The following is a 25853-nucleotide window of genomic DNA, read 5'->3' as shown; positions in this document are numbered from 1 at the left end:
AAGAAGCTGGGTCCAGAATTTTCATGCTACACAGCCCACAAAGACGAGCTGTCTACTCACTGAGGATGCGTGTTATGGGGTAGCCGTGTCATAGTCCACCCCCCACCCCACCCCCGTTAAGGAAAAAAGTTTTAGGACTGCACGTGTCTCAGCCGAGGACCGTCTGGATGAAGGCATTGGGCCGTAGCTATGTGTGGTGGCCAGGCATAGATGCGGAGATAAGAGGGCTGGGTGAAACATTGCGAGCCCTGCCAAGTCTCCCGGCCGGATCCACCCAAAGCACCAGTACAGTCCTGGAAGTCCACACAATTCCCATGGTACCGGGTGCACGTGGATTTCACGGGGCCTTTTCAGGACCAACACTTCCTGGTTGATTCTCAGTCCAATTGGCTCGAGGTGGTGCCGACCTCAACCGTGTCTGCTAGAGCAACTATAAACACGCTCAGGAAGCTATTTGCGATACATGGCTTGCCAGACACACTGGTGAGTGATAATGGGACCGGTTTTACATCGGCGGAATTCAAAGAATTTGTAACCAAGAATGCAATCCGCCACATTCGTTCCGCTCTTTTTCACCCAGCCACTAACGGCCAAGCTGAACACATGGTCCATACTACCAAAGATGCGCTTAGGCGCATAGTGCATGGAGACTGGACTCTCCGGTTAGCGGAGTTCTTATTGAGACTGGGCTCTTGATCAACTGCCACCCATTGTGGTGCGGGGGGCTCCAAGAGGGTTCTCTCCTGGGGACACTGTGTACGTCCGGAACAATGGGCCCAGACAGGGTTGGGTCCCTGGTATCATTGCCCGCTGTACAGGTCTGGTTTCCTATGAGGTAGGGTTGGAGGGGGGACTGCTTTGGAAGAGACACCTCGACCAGATCAGAGCCAGGGCACCTCCGAACATGGAACTTCAAGTGGAACCAGAGGACAGAGAAATGGGTACTTCAGGAGAGTCTGTGCTCAGGCCAGGGTGACAACCAGATGGGTTGCCGGTGACTGAGTTACCCCAGCAGGGCGACTTCAGGCCGGAATCCTCAGTGGCTCCATCGGTAGTGACCCCTTCGGAGCTGGCCTCGCTGACTGCCCCACTCAGACAGTGGGTACCGGAGGAACCTCCTGGGTCACCCATTTGGGCACAGGAACTGCGACGATCCCAGCGGGAGAGGAAAAGGCCGGCACACCTTGAGGACTATGTTTGTTCCTTGTGGGGGAGGAGTGTTATGTATTGGGTTTAACACATTTTATGTTACAAGGCGCGTTCTAACCAATCGTAGAAGCGTTGGTAGACGAACGTTCTAATGGCAAGTAAGCGCATGCACTGCCAACTGCCAACGGTCACTTCATGCTTGGCATTATTATCGTGTTGTCCAGTCAGTTTGGTTCTTGTGTTCCTATGAGTGAGCTGTTGTCACTGACAAATGTTGAATAAACTTAGTTGAGGAACTTATACTGCCTTGGGCTTTTGACTTTTTCCGAACATTTAACACAGTGCAATTTCTGTTGGAAAGTTGGGCCTAGAGATTCAGGGGTCTACAGACTGCTTTTTTCTTTTCTTTTTTTAACTCATCAGGGCCATCTCTCTTTACAGCCACTCTGTATTATTCTCATCACATCTATTAAAGATTTGAGGTAAGGCACTTATGTAGAACAAGAGGGTCTGGGTAGGATTTTTAGACCCTGCTATGCGCTTTATCCCTTTCAGAGGAGGAAGCGGAACGGAGCCCAATCTGATGTCGTCAGGGTGGGCAATCTTCCCCCACCTTTTCTTGGATTAGCAACTAATGGGATTTAGCTGCTCATCCAATATCCCCCTTCAATACAGGAGCGGAGGGGGCTAAATGCCACTTCGGATTAAAAAACACACCCCTTCCTCCATAGAAAAGTGCAGCTCAGTTAAGCTGTTTCTAATTAAAGCCAGCCCCTACATGTCCATCACCCCTCCCTGAGCAAGCCATGGCGACCCCAGCCAAAAAGTAGGAGCTTGTAAATTTCATACGTTTCATCAGCCAGCATGGAGACTATTCAGGGGGTCAGAGATGGAAGACACACTTCTTTTTCAGGCAACAGGTATAAACACCACCCCTCTCCTGCTCTATGCTCACAGGCAGTTAAAAATGAACTAACCACCATTTGCAAAATGAAGAAGCCAATTTAGACCAAGTTAGGGCCTTGGGTCCATCTATCCAGTTTTGTCTACAATGACTAGCAGGGCATCTCCAGGACTTCAGACAGAGATGTCTCCCAACCCAACTGGAGACGAGGGGGATGGAATCCGGGACTTTGCATGCAAAGCAGATGCTCAAACCATTGGGCCAAGGCTGTTCCTCACATCGTCAACCCCCCGATCTGTCCTGAGAAGAGGGAGCAGGTGTATAGACGCCATTCCAAAGGGCAAGCACCTTTTACTTATGCGCTTTTTGCTTCTCCTTAATTTTTTTTAGCATTCTTCGCTCACAGAAAAAGATGTCCACTGTAACTCCTACACAATAGAATCATAAAACCGTCCAACCCCCTGCAACTAGGCCATCCAAACTCTGCTTTAAAACCTGTGATGGAGTTTGTCACCTCTGGTGGGAGTCTGCTCCCCTGTAAAACAGCTCTTTCTAAAAGAAAGTTCTTCCTGGTGTTTAGTCAGAATCTCCTTTCTTGTAACTTGAAGCCGTTATTTGTTTCCTACCCTCCAGAGCAGGAGAAAACAAGCTTGCTCCATCCACCACGTAGCAGCCTTTAAGGTGGCTGAAGATGGCTATCATATCTCCTCTCAGTTCCCTCTTTACCAGGCTAAACATACCCAGCTCTCTCCACTGTTCCTCACAAGGCTTGGTTTCCAGACCCTTGATCATCTTGGTTGCCCTCCTCTGCACACCTTCCAGCTTGTCAATATCCTTCTTAAATTGTGGTGCCCAGTGTGGTGTCTGACCAAGGCAAAATACAGGACGACATGAATCACTGTTCTGGCATGCCTCTGAGAGGAGCTATAGTTCAGTGGCAGAGGACGTATTTCTGGTTCAATCCCACCTAGCGTCTCTGGGTAGGGATGGGAAAGACCCCTCCCTGCCTGAAACCCATTGCAAAGCAGGCGCAGCAATGGAAGAGGCAGCTTCCTCTTCCTAGAATATCTAGGGGTGGGGAGGGGAGATGAGCAGCAGAGGTTATGACATCCACAATAAACCATCCTTGTACCTTTGTGTTATTGACAGGCAGGGTACAAATGTATTAAATAGCTAGCTGTTGGCATCCGTCTGCTTCAAGAAACAATTGACTGCGTCTCCGGGAGCGAAGCCAAACCGCTGAATTAGCAGCACCATAGTGCCCTCTCTGGGGAGCAAATCCGGCCAGTGTGTATGGAGGTCCTGAGCTGCCCAAACAAGACCCCTCTCTCAGACTCACTGATGTGGTCCAAAAGAAAGCAGAGCAAGATGATTGGCACCAGCTTGGCTGCAGGAGCTGCTGGAAGGAGGCGTACAAGGAACCACCCCACTGTTTTAGGGACTCCACTCTGGATTTGTGTAGGGTTTCCTCTTTTGTCTTTTCTTCACCTGAAAATATCACACAAAGCAGAGGAGGTTTAGGATAAGAGTTTTCCTTCTCCTAGATGGGTTATCTTTCCAGGCTGATGAGCTCCATCTGCCCCTAGCTTCCCTTTACAGCACGTGCAGAAACCGCCTTCTTGACCACTGGACCCACTTTTGGTCTCATCCACTCAATCCACTGCAGCCTGTCTTCACATGCAGGGTAAGTTCCTAACTCCCAGAGGGCTTGAGACCTAACAGCTACCTCTCACCTGGTTTAGCTGGACAGTCAGTCATTCCCAGGTTTAGGCCACTGTCGCACGCCAAAAGCTCCTAAATGTACCTAATCCTCTTTGCCACGTTGTGCGTGTGAAAACAGTCATCAAGAAAGGCAAGCTCATATTGAGAAAGCTGCAGAACATATAAATCACCTGCCCCAACCCCACAAACACCAGTCTAGAGCCAGCAGCTACATAAAACAAGTTTAATATCCAATGGGAGTGCACAGAGGTCGTGGTGCATCCAACTGTTCAGAGAGGGGGCGAGAAAATCACATATAGGGAGCCATGGCCCAGAGAATGAACAAATCAGAAGGGGGTGGGGGAGAGGAGGAAACCACTTTACACCAAGCAAAGGAGGCTGAAGCTGGGTAGGGAGAAGAGAAAAGGAGGAATAAATACATATTTGCCAGGATGGGGGAAGGGAACACACAGTACCAACACTGTCCAGAGGCAGGGAGTGACCAGAAAGTTGCATGCAGTGACCTGGGTTTAACCCTAATACAATCATTATCCCCTAAAATTAAAAAAGGGGGGGAAATACAACTCTTCCAACCTCCCCCATCATGGAAAAGGAATCTTGCAACAGAAGGAGGGTTTCGGAGGAAGGATGAAATGTTCTGTCCAACTGGGAGACATCCACGGAGTAAGCAGCAACATTACTAAAGAGCCAACCTGTTGAAGCTGCCAAGGGCCGGGGCCGGGGGCACCCTTGCACATGCTCCCCTTGGCTGGAAAGAGCAGGCCAAACCAGGAAAAAGTGTGCAGTTAGCATCATGGGCAGCTTGACGATGTAGCATTGGTCCCAAATTTACTGCGGCAGCCTGCACCAATCGCCATCAAGCCCTGGTCTGTTTTCCGGGAAGGGAGCAAAACAGTAAGGAATTGATGGGGCTCAGGAGAGGTGCATTATCAAGGGCTCCAGTGCCATTTGGTCTAAGAAGTTGGAGTGCAAATGATTCAAGTCCATCAGCAGCATTAAAAAAAAAAAACTAACCGTCCCGGGCCGCTCATGAGGTTGCTGTTAACAGGGCGACGGAATCGGGGAAGGAAGAGCAAGGAGGGAGTTCAGTATTGCTGCAATCTCAATTGTTGCCAGCAGGGGTCACTGCCCAACAAAAAATATATATATACAGGGACAGAAAGAATACAATTGGTGGGTGGGGGACAGAATGAAGTAGTAGCACTGCTCTCCCTCCAGAACATTGCCCCAATCTGGGAAGAGAAGGAGAAAGGGGCCTTTGATCACCTGCAGACCCATTTCCTAGAATGCCCCCTCCTTGCACTAATCGGTCTCTGTTCCCTCCCCCCCCCTGCACATATTGCAGATATATATATATACATACACACACACACACACACACACACACACACACACACACACCCTTTTTAAGTCCCCGGCTTCACCACCTAGGTCCCTTCGCTGCAACCCAAAGCGCAGCACACAAAAGCAAGAAAGCAGCAGCTGCCACTGAGTATTGGTCACCTCCGGTCAAAAAAATAAAAAGAGAGAGAACCAAGCTTCACAGACCACCAAGAAAATACAAAACTGACCAACAAAATAGAAAGGGAAACGAAAGAGAGAGAAAAAGAAAGGCCACAGAATCGGCACCCGAACCCCCCACTTGCCCCAACCCTCCCACCACACCCATATATTTTATTATCTCTATATATATATTTATCACACACACACGCGCACACACAGAGACCGTGCAAAAAACCCTGGCAGAGCCAGAATATGAGAAAAAGAGAGAGAGAGAGAAACCAAAAGTTAACCCCAACCCCCCCCCCTACCCACCCCAACCCCCACAGCAACCGGTGCCGGCAAGGAAAAGCAAACCCAATAGGGGAAAGGAAGTTGGGGAAGGGGAGAGGGGGGTTGGGGAAGGGGGGAATCAACCCATAATGGAACCAACAAGTGAGGGGGCTTAGCCCCACCACCACCCCTGCACTCATTTCTTGTTCTTCAGCTGGTTGGCCAGCCAATCCAAGCCCTCGTAGAGGCCATCTCCGCTGGTGGCACAAGTGGCCTGGATGTACCAGTTGCGATGGCGCAGCGAATGCAGGCCCAGCTTGTCCGTGATTTCTGCCGCGTTCATGGCGTTGGGGAGGTCCTGGGTGGAGAAGAGGAGGCAGAAAAAGACCAGAGAGTTCAACTACCCAAGATGAAAGGCAGGGAGAGGAGGAAGAGGAAGCCAGCCTCAAAGAGGCGTCCTCAAAAATCAATTTAGGACCCAATGTGGGTTTGAGTCAGTGGCAACTGACCCAGTGGCGTTGAGGTGGCGGGAGCATTTCCAGATATTACAGCCCTGGTAAGTAGTGTCCATTTTTGCTAGAGGCACCATCTAGCTGCCCCTTCCTTCCTTCAAGCCTCCTAAGATCGCTGCTAGCTCTTCCCACAGTAGCCAGACTCCATACAGGAAGAGCTTAAAATGCCTGCCTGGCGACGAAGCCCTCCCCACCCACCCACTTTTCAGATTTCACCAAGTGTTGCCCACAGGTTCTGCCTGCTCTGCACTAACAAGTATGTACATAAGTTAGTAAACTGGCTACCAAGCTAGTCAAAATTGAAACAGCTGCCACCCCTGCCTGCTCCTGTAGAAAACCTCTGCTGGCATCTGCCAACGGCCTCCTCCACATGAGGCAGGTTGGTGACCAGAGGGAATATCTTATTAGTTGTGGTTCCCCACCTCTGGAACTCTTACCCCACAGAGGCTTGCCTAGTTATCTTTTACATCCCATTTTACTCTCCCAGACTTTTGAAAAGAGTTATAAGGACATTTACAAGCACGTTTGATGTTTTTTAATGTTGCTTTCAATCGTATCAATATTATTCTCTTGTTTACTTGGAAAACCCACCTGAAAACTAAGATTGAAGGGTGGCATATAATTGTATTTAAGTACTATTTTGCACAGTTCATTCTGCTATTCACAGGGAGGAACAAGTGGAGTTGCTTCACAGAGGAACTGATGCATCAGTCAAAAGGAACTCTTACTGAACAACTCCTTTGGACTCCTTTGATGTAACCAGGCCGGGCCCACACACTTCCTACTCCATTATTGCAATCCAAAGGGCTAGAAATTCGCTTTGGACACACAAAAATCCAGGAGCTGGGGTTCTTAGGAAACAGAATTCAAAACCCATACCACTATCTTACGTGCACTCCCACAGAATCACAGTGCACACGCAGCCTTGAATTATCCATGCACTTATTTTTGCAGCCACGAAAGCACATGATTTGTTTTGCTCAGTCCTGCACCCAACAATAGCCCCTCATCTGCACAAAATGCACATGGGCAAAAGCAGCAACTGCGCTTTCCTTCTGAAGAGCTATTGTGAGGTGCTGCATGGAATCCTACAACCAAAGTTTCTTACTATGGGAGAGGTTCAACAGCATGGCAGTATACACCTTTCCACACCCCACAGTTTGTAGGTTTCAGTGCTGCTCCACACCATGTATGATGCAGGTGTCCGTTTGTCCCAATGGCCCACGGGAAAATCTTAGCTACCTAAAGAGAAGCCAGCATGTTCCACAGAGTCCTTCTTGAGATTATACTGGTTCATGGCTGGGTTTTCAGCCAAAGGCTCTAAAGTTCACTAGAGAAGGGATGGGGAACCGGTGTCCCTCCAACTGTTTTTGAGACTCTGAACTCCCATTAGCCCCAGCCAGCCTGAGAGAATAACACCCAGGAATAATGGGAGTTAGTAGTCCAACAAACATCTGCAGTCACAGGTTTTGCACCTCTGTCCCAGAGGTGGAGTGGGCAGACTTCAGGGATGTCAAATCTCCTTCATTTTTTAAACTAGAACTTGAAGATCTACTACCATGAGTCAGGTACAAGAGACACACAGTTATAATTAAAGGACAGAGTGCCTCTGAGCACATTCAGAGCCTAGGAATTTGCTTTCAACACAAGAGATGAAATGAGTCCACAGTTCTTTCGTACAAACGCCTGGATAGTTTCATTTCCGCAGCAAGGCGGGGGGGGGGGGGCAGGGGACAACGGGATGGACAATTTTGTTAGTGATATTGTTAAAAACACCGAGAGTTAGAAACTCTTGCCAATCTCATGCCAAGATATTTACTTGTAAATCTTGCTTCTGCCTGCCTCTGCCCTACAGCATGGGTCAGTAGCACTTTGTTACTGAACTCCCCAAACAGTCAAATGCAGTCTGCCAGCAGGCCAATATATTACCATGCATTCCTCATCAAACTGCAGTGCCAAAGGCATGTTTGCTTACCAGAGGCAGGCAGGCAGAGAGACCTCAATCAGATCAGCCCATCAAAGAGGCTCAACTGACTCCCCGCCAATCTCCGATGTTCTGGAGCACCCCACCTTTCACTTTGGACCAACCTGTTTGTTAGCAAAGACAAGGAGAACAGCATCTCGCAGTTCATCCTCTGCCAGCATCCGCATCAGCTCCTCACGTGCCTCGTTCACCCGCTCCCGATCATTGCTGTCCACCACAAAGATCAGACCTGAAAGCAAGAAAGGCTGAGGATGAAGGGACACAAGGTATATGAGGGAGACAGACAGACATCTTGCAAGCAAAGTATGAGGATGTGGAGTGGAAATGGGATTAAAGAACGTGAGACCAGCGGGTATAGGGAGGTATACAAATTTAATAAATAATAATAAATAATAAGAATAATAATAAGAATAATAAACACGTGAGTAATTCTGGAGACTGCAAAGGGCAGGCCAGCTGCTCAAAAGATCCAACCACCTGGAAAGGCAGAAGTGAGGATGCAAGCCAGTCCTCAACCCCATTTTTTTCAAGAGAAGATGGGAGAAAAAGGTTACCCAATGGAAACTCACAGCCCTTCCTCTCAAGGAGAAGTGAAGTCTCTTAGAAAAATCTCAGGCTTTGTGTGGCCTTTGCAACCACACAGCCTGATCAGCAACTCTGCAAGGCCTTTTCTCTATGGTTTTTTGTTTTGTTTTTTACTCCCTGCCCTGCCCTACCAACACATAAAAAGGTAAAGGTATCCCTGCCCGTATGGGCCAGTCTTGACAGACTCTAGGGTTGTGTGCTCATCTCACTCTAGAGGCCGGGAGCCAGCGCTGTCCGCAGACACTTCCGGGTCACGTGCCCAGCGTGACGAAGCTGCTCCAGCGAACCGGCACCAGAGCAGCACACGGAAACGCCGTTTACCTTCCCGCTATAAAGCGGTACCTATTTATCTACTTGCACTTAAGGGTGCTTTCAAACTGCTAGGTGGGCAGGAGCTGGGACCGAATGACGGGAGCTCACCCCGCCGCGGGGATTCGAACCGCCGACCATGCGATCGGCAAGTCCTAGGCGCTGAGGTTTTACCCACAGCGCCACCCGCGTCCCTTACACACAAACACACATACACACAAAGAAATGGAGGGATGGGTTTGTTTTCAAACTTGAAAGCTAGAATTCATGTCCTGAATGAGCACTCCAAGTTTTAAACAGATCTCTCAATTGTCCAGGGGCATTGTCTGACTAAAAACAAGAAGCACACGTTAAACCAAGGCCAATTAACCCCACCGCCTCTTCAGAAAGGCCTCCCATGCAAGATGCTGAATCTCAGGGAAACCAGAGGCTGCCTGATAGCTACAGAATCTTGATAATATGGTCCCAGAGTCATCCTACAATGCCAGCACTGCAGGGCTGAAATTCATCCGGTGTCATGCTGCCCCGCTCCACCCCAGGCCACATTCACACTGTACATTCAAAGCACTATGTTAGCACTTTGAAAAGCCATGACATCCCCCAAGGAATTTTGGGAGCTGCAATTTGTTAAGGATGCTGAGAGTTCTTAAAAGGTAAAGGTACCCCTGCCCGTATGGGCCAGTCTTGCCAGACTCTGGGGTTGTGCGCCCATCTCACTCAAGAGGCCGGGGGCCAGCGCTGTCCGGAGACACTTCCGGGTCACGTGGCCAGCGTGACAAAGCTGCATCTGGCGAGCCAGTGCAGCACACGGAACGCCGTTTACCTTCCCGCTGGTAAGCGGTCCCTATTTATCTACTTGCACCCGGGGGTGCTTTCGAACTGCTAGGTTGGCAGGCGCTGGGACCGAACAACGGGAGCGCACCCCGCCGCGGGGATTCGAGCCGCCGACCTTTCGATCGGCAAGCCCTAGGCGCTGAGGCTTTTACCCACAGCGCCACCCGCGTCCCTGCTGAGAGTTCTTAGGAGACCCTAAAAAGTACTAGAGCCCCACGTGAATTGTGTCTAGCTGTTAACCCAAAGGTTGGTGGTTTGGGTCCACTCAGAGACTGCTTGGGGCAGGATTCCTGCATTGCAGGGGTTGAGCTAGATGACCCTCGGGGTCCCTTCCAACTCTACAATTCTATGATCTCTGGAAACTGTAGCTTTAGGATGGGAATAGGGATTTCCTAACAACTTTCAGGCACCCTCAACAAACTACAGCTCCCAGAATTCAATAGAGCTCAAAAAACAAAAAAAAAACAATTGCAAGTGGCAAGGGACCCCAATCTCAACTAAAGCATGCAGGACAGATGGCCATCCAACCTCTGCTGAAAAACCTCCAAGGAAGGACATACCACTCCCTCCCAAGGGAAGTTCTCAGCCACGCAGTCTTGATGACCCTTTGCTTGCAAGTCACTTTGTTTCTCTTTGGAATCGTGAGATCCACACCTCAGAGAGGCACCTGCTCCTGTTTAAACATCCTGGGATGAGAGCAATAAAGCACTCTGGCCAAGTTACCTCAAGTCAACAAATCAGGGGTTTAACTGAGTCCGGGGGTTGCTGTTCTCAAGACATCCCAAGGGTGAAAACAAGCCCAGAGCCATGCCAACCTGGAAGGTGATGGGGAGAGAGAGGAGCTTGGTAAATCCCATACCTTGGGTGTTTTGGAAGTAGTGCCGCCACAAGGGCCGTATCTTGTCCTGGCCACCAACATCCCACACGGTGAAGCTGATGTTCTTGTACTCCACCGTCTCCACGTTGAACCCTGAAGAAGAGCAACAGGTTAAGAACCAAGTTTAGCACGACAGGGGACTCAGCCCTCCCTCTGAGCTAGAGACAACCAAGCATTCCACATTTAAAGACAACACACCAAGTATTAGCATGATTTTGCATAGGCCCCAGAATTGGCAGGCCAGCCTGTCTTGCTTCCAGTTCTAGTTCAGACTTCAGTTGGCAGGTTCTTTGGTTGACAGCAGAAAGGCAACAAGTATGGCCATTAGAGGTTGCCATAAACTGAGGCTATATGCTGCTGCATGGTTCAACTATTTTTTGGTTCTCATTTTATGCATTGGTAATGCCAGAGAGGGATATTCTAAATGTTTTTAATTGTACTTTGGGAACTGCCCTGCGATCTACGGGTGGAGGACGGTATACAAATTTAGTAATAATAAAACCACTTTATGAGGCAAGATTTGTTCTCAACAAATAATTTGGCAAAATTAAATCAAAAAGGGATCTTAGTTTGCTCTTCAAGCTTCACCAGTAAGGTGTGTTCACCAGTGCACGTTACCATGAAGAAGATTAAGCACATGTTGACCAAATTGACTTGTTTCCATGTAGAACCTTAGCTACAGTCCAACAGTGGGTTCAAGAAACCACAGGGTTGTATCTAGGGAAGTCACTGAACACACAGAACTACTGCTTGTGCCACGGAACATGTCCTCCCACTCCTCTCTCTGTGTGCCCCCCACATAATCCCAAAATCTGTCCTGGGGTCCGTATGTCCTTCCAAAAAGGAGGGGGCAGGTATCTCCGGGGGGGGGGGCGCACACAGGGGACAAGAGGAAGGGAAAGTTCTTTAGTGCAAACAAGAGCCATTCTGCTCATGTAATTACCTTGTTGAATTTAACCCATAGGCTCCAATGTGACTAACTCTTTAAAATATTCTGAATAATGAGTCACCCTTTCCAACATAGCTGGATAAAAATCAGATGGTGCAATCCAGGGAACGCTAGTGCTCCACAATCTGTTTCCTTCCACAGCACAGGCACCGCTGATGAATGGAGGTCGCGCAGCAACAGCGCATAACCAATTGCACTCGTAATGGCCTCACAGAGGGGCCCCCACCCCAATTTTCCTTGTTTCTGAGCCATTAACAACAATGCTATAAATGTTTCCAAACTTCCCTTTCAAATCCATAAAACCAGCCATGGGGTTTTTTTTGTTTTTTGTTTTGGTTAAAGGTTGAGGAAAGACCAAACCAGCCAGTCCTGTTGTGATCCCGAGATTACAGTAACATATCAGAGGCATAATTCATAGCTGAAATGGAATTTCTACATTTGAGGAGGAAGGTACCTCTGGAAACCAGCCGCTGAGGGAAGGTTGTTCTCCTCCTCATGCACTGGCCAGACATTAGGCTGGCCAGCCACTGGTGGACCAGAAAGACCCTTGGTCTATCTGGGCTCTTCTTAAGTTCCCGCGGCTCCACTGGCCTTCGAGATAAATGTGCTTATGAGAAGTGCAGAAGCAACAGCCATCTCTGCTTAAAGCCTTCCAGCCCACTCAATACCACCCCAGGAATTGAGTGAGCTGGCAATATTCTTGTTCCTGACCAGGAACAAGAACCTCAACTGCTAGGGAGACCCTGCCCCAGTAAGGTGCCTTTCCAAAGCTGGAGATGGAAGCTTGGAACGGCAATAATCAATCAAATTTGGGCAAATTGCTGGCATGGCAGGCAGGGTTCCGTGTGCCATGTGCATGTTTACGAGTTCTCCTCTGGATCTAGCGGCTCCTAGTTCTGTGAGTCACCCTAATTAAGCCTGCTGTGTGCTCCGTCAGGGAGGGAACGGACTAGTACAAATGACAGAGAAATTGTTTTAACTTAGCAGACACCCCTCAGCACACTCACACACCGCTTTCGTAGAACTGGGACTCAATCCCTGGGGCAGTAAGGAAGACGGGATGCAATGGGTCCCATGGGGGAGCAAGGTGCTTGCTGATACTGCTGTCCTGAAGTGACATCCTATGGCCTGGCTGCAATTCAACCCTTGGAAAAGGAAGGGGGCGGGAAGCAGTTCCCCATACTTAAGGCAAGAGACTGTACCGATAGTAGGGATGGTGGTGACGATCTCTCCCAGCTTGAGCTTGTAGAGGATGGTGGTCTTCCCAGCAGCGTCCAGACCCACCATGAGGATGCGCATTTCCTTCTTGCCAATCAGGCTCTTGAGCAGGTTTCCAAATATGTTCCCCATGGCGGCAGGTTCAACAGTGCAGGACTTGGCTTCTTCTGTCCAGTCGGTGTCAAAGGACAAGTCCTGTGACAATGGAGAAAGGCTATTAGTTGGAGGAATGGCAGCTCCCAGTAAGAACGACCACCAGAACAATGCTCTTGAGACTTGCGCATCATGGATTTCCAGTCTCCCCAAAACTGGAGCCCGTCAGATGTTGTTAGACTCCCAACTCCTACCATCATCGCTAGCCAGCATGGGCAATGGTCAGGGTTGATGGGAGCTGGAGGGCACCAAGCTGGAGAAGACTGGACTAGCAAGTCCTACAAGTAGAGATAAGCCTGAAGCAATATGATGAGATTTGCACCTTCCTTTAAGGCTGGGCTCACACACGCAAGCACAGAACACCTGGCCACACATTCAGCAGTCAACTGTTAGAGTATATAACTTGTGCCTCTCCAGATGCTGTTGGACTCCAACTCCCATCAGCCCCAGCAGACATGGCCAATAGCCAGAGATTACGGGAGCTGTAGTCCAGCAACATTTGGAGGGCTACAATTTCCTTACCCCCTGCAAGAAACAGACTCCACAGGAAGTATGGAGAAGATAGTGAAGTTCTTCCCGTGGTATTGAATCTGCCTGCAGGTTATTCACAAACGCAGGGTAATTTGATGCGTGGATCTAAGACTCCACTGGAAACCTCTTTCGAATGGAATCTTCTTTCAAGCAGGAGGAAGGCTTTGCTGAACTGAAAGCCACACCTTCTGCAACTTAAGCAAGCCCTACAAATGAATATCACAAAAGTTAATAACTGACTACAACATTTTCACACAGCCCACCCACAAAATTTTGTTTTTCATTTGTGACACTGCAACTGCCTGAAAGGATATGATGCCAATTCTTTTTCTCGTCATCAAGACCTGGCTGGTCTTCTGGAGGCAATGCTTGCTTAAGGTAAAGGTAAAGGGACCCCTGACCATTAGGTCCAGTCGTGGCCGACTCTGGGGTTGCGGCGCTCATCTCGCTTTATTGGCTGAGGGAGCCGGCGTACAGCTTCCGGGTCATGTGGCCAGCATGACTAAGCCGCTTCTGGCGAACCAGAGCAGTGCACGGAAACGCCATTTACCTTCCCACCAGAGCGGTACCTATTTATCTACTTGCACTTTGATGTGCTTTTGAACTGCTAGGTTGGCAGGAGCTCACCCCGTTGCGGGGATTCGAACTGCCGACCTTCTGATCAGCAAGTCCTAGGCTCTGTGGTTTAACCCACAGCGGTTCTTCAAAAGCCCTCCCGCTGATGGTAATGCAAAATTATTCCCGCCTGAAGATCCTTCATGCAGGCTAAACAAAGACCCACTCTGGTCACAACCAGACCATACATTCAAAGCAGACAGCTTCCCAAAAAGAATCCTGGAAACCAAAGTTTACCAAAGCCCCTCACAAAGCTACAATTCCCAGCACCCTTAACAAACAACAGTTCCCAGGATTCTTTTTTGCGGGGGGGGGGGGGGGGGGAGTCATGTGCTTTAAATGCGCATTGAGTGTGCTTTAAATGCATAGTGTGGATGTGATCATAATCTTCTCTTACCTTTTCAATGAGAACCATCCATTTCTACCCCTGAAGAAGCTCACAACTTATAACCAACTTGACGAATCCCACAAACATACAAACAGCAATGTATGACGGGGTTCCCCCATGTCTTAAAAGAACAGTATCATTTCATAAAATTTGTCACACAATACAGTAAATGGATACGGAAACTGGGCAGTTTCGAAGTTGCAATTGTCATCTATCCCAAACAACCCCAACAAACCAAGGGCTCCATTTTATTTGTAAACGGGGTGGTGTTTAAAACCAGAGATTTAAACACAAGGCCATACAAAATTCAAACCCAATTAATTTTGAGCCTCGTGAAGTTTTCCAGTTGAAAAACATCAAGAAAGCAGAAATACTGCACATCCTCAACCCCCTATATTGTTGAACAAGCATGTTATGAGCAATTATTTCCTCTACGCAGAAGAATCACATTATCTGAACACCACCTGAATGTCTAGAAAATTCAGATAACCATGAGCACCCCCAGATTCTGATCAGATTATTCCTGATCATATCTAGTGCCCCCACAGTTGTGTTACTTTCCTCCAGAATTTCTGTTTCCCCCCCAATGAAGATCAGGCCCCTACAGTTTAGAAAGGAGACAGCTTGAGCAAGGTGACTCAATGCAACTGGTCCAGCCCCAGCCCCCAGTTGCCAAACTAGAAACTAAAGACAACGGTGGCCATAGGTAACAAGACAAATAAGGCTTTATGACTCTGTATGAAAAGGCTTTTGTTTTATGAACCTTTAAGGAATGCAGGCTACTTGAGACAACAGCATTTGGGTATGAAATTTGTTTCCCAAGCCCTAACATGATTCTTACAAGTTGTGGAAGAGGACAAAGTGTGGAAGTAAGGCAGGCTCTATATCATCAGGCAAAGGCTGAGGAGGGGGATAAAAACTATCAAGCGTCCCCAAAATTTCTGAAGTTGAATAACATGGGATGGGATCAAGGCACTCACACCTCTTTTCTTCACCAAGTACATGAGGTTAAGTAGCTATCGTGTAACAAAACGGATGAGTAGAAGCAAACATAGCTGTGCTACTAGTTTGCTACTAGGGACTACAACTCCCAGCATGCCTTAGTAGGTGGAGGTATGCAGTTCAGCAAGATGGGAAATGCTTCAACATCAGATGATGTGGCTATGTTTGGGGAAGAGTGCAATGCCTTCTAACCTGGGTAAATGGCTTATTGCTGCTGCCGCTGCCCAGAAATCACCTAAATTCTAGCGTCCCTATAAGGAAAGCTGCATTTGGTGAGTGAAGGATGCCAAGCAGGCCTCATGTTAGATGGGGAACAGTATCCTGATTGAGAGCTAGCGTTGGGGGCAGGGTGGGATCAGCATACCAGTGCCAGCAGAGACCTATAAGGGATCCTTTCTCCTGCGTCACAATAATGAAAGGCAAAACAGAGGGAGGGGGGAAAGAGAGCACATGTGCCAGGCACTGCCCGTCACATAAACCGAGCCACATATGGCAGCATTCATCATTGCTAGACAGCTCAGTCGGAAGCCACATCCGCGGAGTCAACAAACTGAGCCCCACAAAGTCTTCCTGCAATTTGCCTTGCTATTGCCCTTGCCGTGAGACCTGGATGATCTGTTTCAGGCTTTGACCAAACACAGCCTTGGCCCAACCCACTGGGATCTGCTTCTTTTCCAAAATAAAAAAAAAATACCCAGGTGTCTTGTCCCTTGATTTAACCAGGAAGCTTTGTGCGTGGGAAGGCGCTGACACATCCCAGAATCCTGCTTCTGCCGGGTGCTACTGGCGCCCCCTTCAGCCGAGAAACAGTAACTGCATCTCCCACAGCACCTTCTCAAGGCCCAGGTGGCCTCGCAGGCCCGACTAGCAGGATGCCCCAGGCCAGGTGTCACTTGGGGGGCGAGCCCACGAGGGCGCGCGGCCCCCATTCCGAAGCCTTCCTCTCCAGCGCTCAGGAGAGAAGGCACGACGCCTGTCCTCGCCGCCGCGGCCACCCACTCGAGTGCCAGCCACCCACCCACGCGCGCGCGCGCGCTGCCTAGCAAGCGCACGCACGCATCCCGCGGCTCTCCCCGGCACCCCCAGCCCCGAACTGCCACCGGGCCTCGCGAGCCGGGCGCCGCCTGCTGCCCCCACCCCCGCCTGCCCGCCGCAGCGCAAGGAGCCAGCCAGACACCCCCACAGCGCAACGCGCGCGCTCTCGGCCTGCACACTTCCCGGCACTCCCCCCCCAAACCCCCGCACCCCCTTTAAATATTGCAACACCCCCTCAGAAAAACAACACCACCCCACCCCCGCGCCATCTAACTTTGCCGTCCCCGGCCTTCCCTCCAACCGGGCAAAAGCGGGGGGGGGGGTGAGGAGGGGGGGGAAGAAGCGCCTCCCGGAGACCCCCCCCCCTTTCCTGGCCAACGCGCGCACCCCCCGCAAGAGGCTCTTCCCGCTGCCGCAATGGCCCCTGGCGCTGCCCTTGGCGCCCGGCCTGCTTCTGCTCTGCTCGCCCGCGGCTGCAGCGAGGGCTCGGCCGGCCCTCGGCTCCCCTCCTCCCGGCCCGCCCGCCCGCCCGGCGAACGGGGCCCGGGCGCCCACCTGCTCCTGCTCCTGCGCGCGCCTCCGCCTCCTGCTGCCCAGCTGACTCTGCACTCCCAGCCCCGCTTGCCAGCCGGAAGCAGCGAGCAGGCAGGCCCGTGGACACGACGCTCTCGCGAGAACGCCTGCACCCCCCCCCTCGGGCGCTACACACAGACACACTCGCTCCCAAACCTGGGGGCGGCGAGTCTCGCGAGATGCCCCGCGCCACCGTCTCCATGGCAGCAGCTGCGGCGGTGCAGGTGGGCAGGGCGGGGGAAGCGGCTCCTGGGCTGCCTCGGGCGGCAGAGTTGGAAGGGGTCCCGAGGGTCATCTAGTCCAGCCCCCTGCAATGCAGGAATCTTTTGTCCAACGTGGGGTTCGAACCCAGAACCCTGAGATTCAGAGTCTCGTGCTGTATTGACTGAGCTATCAGCACTCACCCCCCCCCTTCCTGAGAGAGCCGGCACCTTTTGTAGGTGTCTCGTTCGTCTCAACTGGGGTGCAAGATGATTTGCCGGAGCATCATGGCTGCATTTTGGAATGCACCGGTTTTCATGTCCCAGATTATGAAGCACAGTCAGGGCCAGCCTGCAGCAGGAAACGGGCTGAAGGAATGGGGCTTAGAGAAGCACAAAGACAGTCTATACAAGTGTGCAGGTATAATTTTTAGTGTATCGATCTGAGATTATAACTTTTTAATACATTCAGTTTGGCAATGAAGGACCAACTCTGGTTTGAAATACACTGGGTTTAGCAGTCATTAAATAAGGGGGAGAGAGGTTCCTCTTGTGGATCAGGAATTGGCGAAGTGGTGGGAAGCAGAGAGTAGGAAATAAATGGACAGTTCACCAAATGGAAAGCTGTAGAAAGCAGAGTCCCTCAAGGGGACTTGTTCATAAACAAGCTAGAATTGGGATGAACAGTGACACGGCCAGGTTTGCAGATATATTAAATTGTTCAGGGCCAAACAAAAAATGTGAAGAGTTCCAGAAGGACCTCTCCAAACTGAGTGGATGGGTGGCAAAATGGCAAATGTAATTCAGTGTAAGCAAGTATAAAATATTTTGGGGACGTGTTAGGGCAAAAATCCCCACAAAAACCTTAATATGCTCATGGAGTTTGAACTGGCTGTGGTGACTGACTGGGAACACAACCTTTGAGTCAATGAAGATGTTGACCCAATGATTATACAAATCAATGGGGCAGCCACATTTGGAATATACAGTGGTACCTCTAGTTAGAAACTTAATTTGTTCTGGAGGTCTGCGTTTGTAACTCGAGGTACCACTGTAATGTACAGTTCTGGTTGCCTCACCTCAAGAAGGATATTGTAAGTTGGAAGAGGTTCGCCAAAGGGCAACCAAGATGATCAAGGGGATGGAAAAACCCTATGAGGAAAGGCTGGAGCATTTGGGACTTTTCTTTTTTAGAGAAAAGTTGAGAAAGAGGTAACATGGTAGAGGTTTATAAAATTACGTTTGACATGAAGAAAACAGAGGAGAGTTGTTTTTTCCACTCATAACTCTGGAACTCATGGACATCCCAGCAAAGCTGAATGTTGCAAGATTCAAGACAGATAAAGGGAAGTACCGTATTTTTTGCTCTATAAGACTCACTTTTCCCCTCCTAAAAAGTAAGGGGAAATGTGTGTGCATCTTATGGAGCGAATGCAGGCTGCGCAGCTATCCCAGAAGCCAGAACAGCAAGAGGGATTGCTGCTTTCACTGCGCAGCGATCCCTCTTGCTGTTCTGGCTTCTGAGATTCAGAATTTTTCTTTTCTTGTTTTCCTCCTCCAAAAACTAGGTGCATCTTGTGGTCTGGTGCGTCTTATAGAGCAAAAAATACGGTACTTCTTAACAGCGCATAGTTAACTCACTACCATGGGAGGCAGTGATGACCACCAATGTGGATGCTTTTAAAAGAAGATTAGACAAATTCATGGAGGAGGAGAGGGCTATCCATGGCTCCCAGGCACAATACCTGTGTTCTACCCTCACTGTCAGAAGCAGTATGCCTCTGAATACCAAGTTGCTGGGAACGGCAGGTGGACAGTGGTCCTGTTTGCAGGTTTCCCTCAGGCATCTGGTTGGCCACTGTGAGAACAGGATGCTCAACTAGATGAGCCACTGCTCTATCCAGCAGGCTCTTCTTATGTGAATAAGCTTATATCAGTATGATTATACAGACTCTCTTCTTACTGTATTCATCTGGGAATTTCCATCTTGCTGGACTCCCATCTTGGAGAAGGAGCAGAATGGCAAAGATGCCCCAGCCTTGCAGAGCCTGTGCAAAGACCAGCAGAATAATGATAGTGGCTTGCAATCCAGCTCTTGTGGCACAGAGCTAATGAGTCATGGCACAGTGAGTGCCCCAAACAAACTGACCTCCAGCTTTTTGCCAGTGCAGTGGAAACCTTAAGGACAAACAAGGCTAGCAAATGGATTCCGTGGATCAAATCCAACAATTAGTTAATATATTTAATTATGGGCATTATGAATATGAAAGGTGAATTCGGTAGCAACTGAAAATACTAGTCCTTCCCCATATACACTGTGCAGCAGGCAATTTGGGACATGCCTACCTCCCCCCATGCCTGTTGTTTTTGTCCATGGAGTTTTCCTGGCAGGGATACTGGAGTGGCTTGCCGGTTCCTGCTCCAGGTGGATCACGTTTAATCAAAAATCTCCATTATGACCTGTCTGTCTTGGGTGGCCCTGCACAGCATAGTTCATAGCTTCTCTGAGTTCTTCAAGCCCCTTCACCATGACAAGGCAGTGATCCATGAAGGAGTAAGAAGGCTGATCGCCAAAGAATTGATGCTTTTGAATTATTGTGCTGGAGGAGACTCTTGAGAGTCCCATGGACTGCAAGAAGATCAAACCTATTCATTCCGAAGGAAATCAGCCCTGAGTGCTCACTGGAAGGACAGATCCTGAAGCTGAGGCTCCAATACTTTGGCCACCTCATGAGAAGAGAAGAATCCCTGGAAAAGACCCTGATGTTGGGAAAGATGGAGGGCACAAGGAGAAGGGGACGACAGAGGACGAGATGGTTGGATAGTGTTCTCAAAGCTACCAGCATGAGTTTGACCAAACTGCAGGAGGCAGTGGAAGACAGGAGTGCCTGGCGTGCTCTGGTCCAGGGGGTCACGAAGAGTCGGACACGACTAAACAACTAAACAACAGCAACAACCTACCCCATACCTGGCTTTGCTGAAGGCAGGGGGTTGCTGGCACTGCTCATCAGCAAAGCCCTGTGCAAAGAGCTCTGAAAGAACCAACAATGAGGGTCCTTTGCTTTGCAAGGGGCTCAGCAATCTGCCAGCTCCCTTGCTAGATAGCACTATGCAGGGGGCATAGGAGCCAATTCCTAGGAGCCAAGGTCCCTTCGGCCCACCCAATAAAATATTTGAAGGGGCCAGCCCCGTCCCCCAAGTTAATGGGCATTACCGTTTAAATGGTGTGTGTGCCCAGCGTCATGATTGATTATGAAGGGCTAGACTTAGCTGGGTCCCCCAATGTTTTTTTCAAGTTGGCATCAATGGGCTTTGCAAGAGACCCTTGGAAAGTGCCATCATGCAGAGTGCTTTGGAAGGAGCTTCACAAGACCCAATAATCAGATAACTTTTGGGTCTTGTGAAGCCCTTTGCCAATCACTCCACAATACCCTGTGGGCAAAAAAGTGAAATAATGTCAGACTTGGCCTGGGAAGGATGGGAGAAAATAATGATCTGATTCACCAGCTAGATCCAGCTCCACACTTCCACATGAATGTACTTTGGTGTAAGCTTTCATGGGCTGCTGTTGGCTTTCTCCGTGCTGAGGCCTGGAAAGTTTGGTAGATAAAGTGGTGAGAGATTTAAATAAAGTTATGCTTCCATATTGGGGAGCTGTATATTTTCAGAGAACTAATGGCAGATTAAAAGAGGGATTGCTGTTCATGTTGTGTGCTATCCCGCTTTTACCTGTGGTAAAAACATATTGTTGAGACAACGCAGAAACCTGCAAAACATGTTTGACTAGAGATGTATGTTAGCTATGGGAAATGATGTCTCTGTCAAACCAGCGTCAGCTCAGAAAAATCTGTCTTCTGCCTGAGCTGTCCTCTTTCCAAAGAAGCCTAACAGTGCAAGCCCAGTGGTATTATTTCATATTGGAAGAGTTTCTGAGGGTCATCTAGTCTATGGTTACCAGATTTTTTTCAGTGAATCTGGGGACACTCCCCCCCTTTTTTTTAAGCCGAGTAGCAACAGGGAGTCAGTAGTGGGGATGGTGAGGCAAAAGTCCCTGGGCCCAAGCACGCATGCATATTGTATAAAGGTGCAAAGCCCTTCTTTCGCACCCTGTGAAACATAAATGCGCAGAGGTTTTAAAAAACTGGGCAACGGCCAGCCACCCGCAACCCCTGATCAGTCAAAACAAAGGGGGAAGGGGGCAGGAGATCTGTCCTGTCCCTGGTTCCCCTTTGGCAGTGGCGGGAGTAGCGGCAAGTCAGCAGCCCTGAGCCAGCCTGGTAGCGCAGTTGGCTCTGGCTGGCTTCAGGAACTGCTTGCTGCTGTGGCGCCCGCCATTTTTCCTCACTGGAAGTCCCCATATAATGTGTCTTTTGTGCAACACATCATATGGGGACTTCCGGCAAGGAAAAATGGCGGGCGCCATGGCAGCGAGCAGCTCATGAAACTAGCCAGAGCCAACTGCGCTACCAGGCTGGCTCAGGGCTGCTGAGGCTGCCACTGCCACATTTCACAGGGACAGATTGTAAATCTGGGGACATTCCGGGGACGGAATTTGTCCGGGGACAGATTTGCAAATCCAGGGACTGTCCCCAGGAACTGGGGACATCTGGTAACCCCAATCTGGTCCAACCCCCTGCAATGGAGGAATCTCTTTTTTTTGAAAATAATATTTATTACTTTTCCAACAATTTAAACACTACAAAAAAACAACAACAAAAAAGAACAATACAATACAAAAACACTACATAACACTAACACATTAAACTAACAAAACCAAACAAAGTTTAAAACACATCAAACAATTTCAGTATCTTATCTTTCATTTACTTATTTCAACGACCTCCTCACACCTCCCTTTTTGTATTCCACTTCTGTTAATTGTTTCAGCAATTCCTTTCCATCTTCCTCTGTTTTCTATCCTATAATTATCTTAACACATTCTAACCTTATTTTTTCCTTTAATATTCTATTAATCTATTTATACCTAATTCCTTATAACATTTCTACTAAAGCCATATAACTTCATTCCAACATTCTTCTAACATTCATTAATTTTACAGTATTTCTGTAAATAGTCTTTAAACTTTTTCCAGTCTTCTTCCACCGACTCTTCTCCCTGGTCTCGGATTCTGCCAGTCATTTCCGCCAATTCCATATAGTCCATCAACTTCATCTGCCATTCTTCCCGGGTGGGTAAATCTTGTGTCTTCCAATACTTCACAATGAGTATTCTTGCTGCTGTTGTTGCATACATTAAAAAAGTTCTATCCTTCTTTAACACCAATTGGCCGACCATGCCCAGGAGAAAGGCCTCTGGTTTCTTCAGGAAGGTATATTTGAATACCTTTTTCATTTCATTATAAATCATCTCCCAGAAAGCCTTAATCCTTGGGCATGTCCACCAAAGGTGAAAGAATGTACCTTCAGTCTCATTACATTTCCAACATTTATTGTCGGGCAAATGGTAAATTTTTTCAAGCTTGACTGGTGTCATGTACCACCTATAAATCATTTTCATTAAATTTTCTCTTAGGGCATTACATGCCGTGAATTTCATACCTGTGGTCCATAACTGTTCCCAGTCAGCCATCATTATGTTACGTCCAACATCTTGTGCCCAGCAATGGAGGAATCTCTTGACTTTGAGGCTCAAACCATGATCCTGAGATTAAAAGTTTCAAGCTCTACTGCCTGAGCTATCCCAGTCAGAAGTGCTGATAAGCATGCATGTCTCACTAATGTAGTGTTTACTTCTGAGTAAATGTGCACTGTAAATCTGTGAAGGCTACCTTTAACTTCCCATTACTTGTGTGGTGCAGAACTGCAACAAGCATGGCACATGCTAGTATTCAAAGCCAATTGCCATTGTTGTCAGTCTATGGAAAGTTCTCCTGTAGTGATGAAGATGAAGATGATGAAGATGAAGATGATTTTAAAAGCCCTAATGAAAACTGATCGTCATTTTAGAATGAATTTCTCCTGGTATACCAAATGATTGTAATTGTATTCTCATTTTTGCAAAGCTTATTTTGCCTAATATTTATATTTCCATAAAATTCATGTTTTTATGTTTGCATTTCTATGCACACTTTATCCCAGTATAGGCATTTTTGTACACATTACTTGGCTGGAGAACTGCATTGCAGAATTTGGGGAAATGTGAATTTCAAAGGATGATTGTGCTTCAGTTTGTGGATTGTTTCATAAAGTGTGAATTAAGAAGCATACAGTGGACGCTTGGGTTGCGAATGTGATCCGTGCGGGATGCATGTTCACAACCTGCAGTGTTTGCAACCCGCAACGGCGCGTCTGCGCACGCGCGGGTTGTGATTCTGTGCTTCTGCGCATGCGCGACCACCAAAACCCAGAAGTAATCTGTTCGGGAATTCTGGGTTTTGGCGCGTCTGTAACCTGAAAAAACGCAATCTGAAGCGTCTGTAACCCGAGGTATGACTGTATTTGCCTTTAAATGTGAACCGAAACACATTTATCTCTGGTGCCTACTGCTAACACACATTTCAAGCAGTTTGAGCTAACCTGCCAAATCCTACTTTTGCTGTGAACATACTGTGAGGTGACATGGACAGAAGTTCACCCTGCCCAGTGGCCAAATGCTGAGCCCCCCCTCAGTGGCACCCACACTAACACACCTCTCTCCCCTACTGCTTCCCCTCTCCTTCCACCCACTGTCTCACACATGCAGTTGGCTGAGCTTTCCATGTGTTCAGATGCAACCACTCCCTGTTGAAGTGCACAGAGAAGCTCAGCACAAGTGAAGTCATGGCTGCGGGTGGAGACCAAGCTGAGTTCAGCAAGTAGACCTGGTCCAGCCTGACTCACAGCTTGTGGGTCCCTCTTGGGCTGGGACCAGGATGAGGACACTGGCAAATGGCTGGGGATCTCTGCCTTCAGATCACAAAAAGCTTAAACTCAGCCTCTGTGATCTTTCAGGTGCACTGGAGAAGACAATAAGTGGGGCAGGATATCCCGTAATTGAAAGCTCTAGTCAGCAACTAGATTTCCTGGTCTGCTACTATGAGAAGCAAATGGGGAAAAGGGGAGAAGTGCTTCAGTTCCCACCCCACAATTCCCACCAAAATCTGTTGCCACTGACACCAGTTGCACCACTTTTTTTTTTAAACACTTTCAGGATGGCGAGAGGGTGGCAAAAAGCACCTGCCTTACCCAGGCACATTTTCTGAACTCCCAATTGTGCACTATGGTGCATCCGAACTGGGATTGCAGGAAGGTTGTGGCTGTGAAAATGTGCCAACTGGATCTGAAGATGCGTTCGGACCAATGTGTGTTGTGTTTGTGCCATTTGCTGTAGCAAATTGCAGAAGGTGGTCCACTCCATACCACAGTCCATGATCTGCCACTTTGCTTTCCCCTTCCCGATCCCCCCCCCCCCACGCAAAAAACATGAGGGAGGGAAAGAGACATGAGCTTTTACCTGATTGGCTGGAAGAGAACCACACTGTTCCGTTTCATAGACATCTCCCCCCTTTTCCTTCCTCATTATCTGATTGTTTTAAAGAGTGATTTGCTCCATTGCAACTTCCAATCATTCACCTACATATTTAAAAGCTGTGTTTCACAGTGGATCTTTTCTGGCAATCTAACGGTTGCATGCTTCTGTAAAGAGTGTCAGAACACGTCGAAGGAGAAATAGAGCAAAAAGGTTCTTATAATCCGAGTCTCGGAACATTTACAGATGCTGCTTTTAACCCTGACACATCAGTAAAAAACGAATCTTGAGTTCCTTTGAGCATGTGAAAAGTGCCTTTCCCTTAGCCACAATCTCAGCAGTGACATACACGACTGCAAACAAGGGGCAAAGCTTCCAGAAAGGCCTTGAGGTCTGGAACCTCTCCTTAGTAATTAACTACTGGAAAGGAAACCAGAAGGAAAGCACTCTGAGCTCGGAGGCAGCTACAACTTTGTAGAAGCCCACTGGGTTAAGGAAGCCCGACTTGGAAGGATCTGCTGGAAAATCTCCGTGGTGTCCGTATCATCAGGCAAGGCGAAAAAAGTGTCATAAAGGGTGGCGATGGGGAAAGACAGAAAGTTCTTCTGACCCACAGGACACCATCCACTGGGGAAATTCTGCAAATGCCCATTAAATGAATGGAATGAATGGAATCTATCCCAAACCACACTTCATTTTCACTTCATTTTCAGAGACTGCAAAGAAGCTCTCTTGCATTTGTCCCCAGAAGGTGTGCCAGACACCACGGATCTTTCCTTGCAAACTGCATTGAGATTTCAATACACTCGAATGGTATATAAACGTTGCTATTTTGGGGGCAGGGGGTAAAATGCCATTTGGCTTTTCCACCTCAAAATGCCTTAGGCTGCATACACATCAAAAGTTTAAGGCACCCCCCCACCCAAGAATCCTGGGAACTGTAGCTTGTTAGGGGTGCTGGGAATTGTGGTGTGAGGGGAACTACAGTTCCCAGAAAGCATTGTGCTTTAAATGTATGATGTGTACGCAGCCTTAAGAGCACCCTTGTCCATCCTCTTCTTTCCCAGGATAC

The 25853-nt window shown here is 48.6% G+C and overlaps 1 protein-coding gene across 1 annotated transcript; it reads right to left on the bottom strand.

The window, feature by feature from the left end:
• Positions 1-3984: 3984 nt before the first annotated feature.
• Positions 3985-17224, bottom strand: ARF3 (ARF GTPase 3). The gene is made up of 5 exons (XM_028721372.2): positions 17096-17224; positions 12801-13011; positions 10632-10742; positions 8149-8273; positions 3985-5906 (listed from the first exon to the last, which is right to left on the bottom strand). The coding sequence occupies exons 2-5, from the start codon at positions 12946-12948 to the stop codon at positions 5745-5747; spliced, it is 546 nt and encodes a 181-aa protein (XP_028577205.1). The 5' UTR covers positions 12949-13011; positions 17096-17224; the 3' UTR covers positions 3985-5744.
• Positions 17225-25853: the final 8629 nt, after the last annotated feature.

This window comes from Podarcis muralis, chromosome 2 (assembly GCF_964188315.1).
Source record: "Podarcis muralis chromosome 2, rPodMur119.hap1.1, whole genome shotgun sequence".
Classification (NCBI taxonomy): Eukaryota; Metazoa; Chordata; class Lepidosauria; order Squamata; family Lacertidae; genus Podarcis; species Podarcis muralis.
The sequence above is the reverse complement of the archived record's forward strand: the minus strand, read 5'-3'. Positions and strand labels throughout refer to the sequence as shown.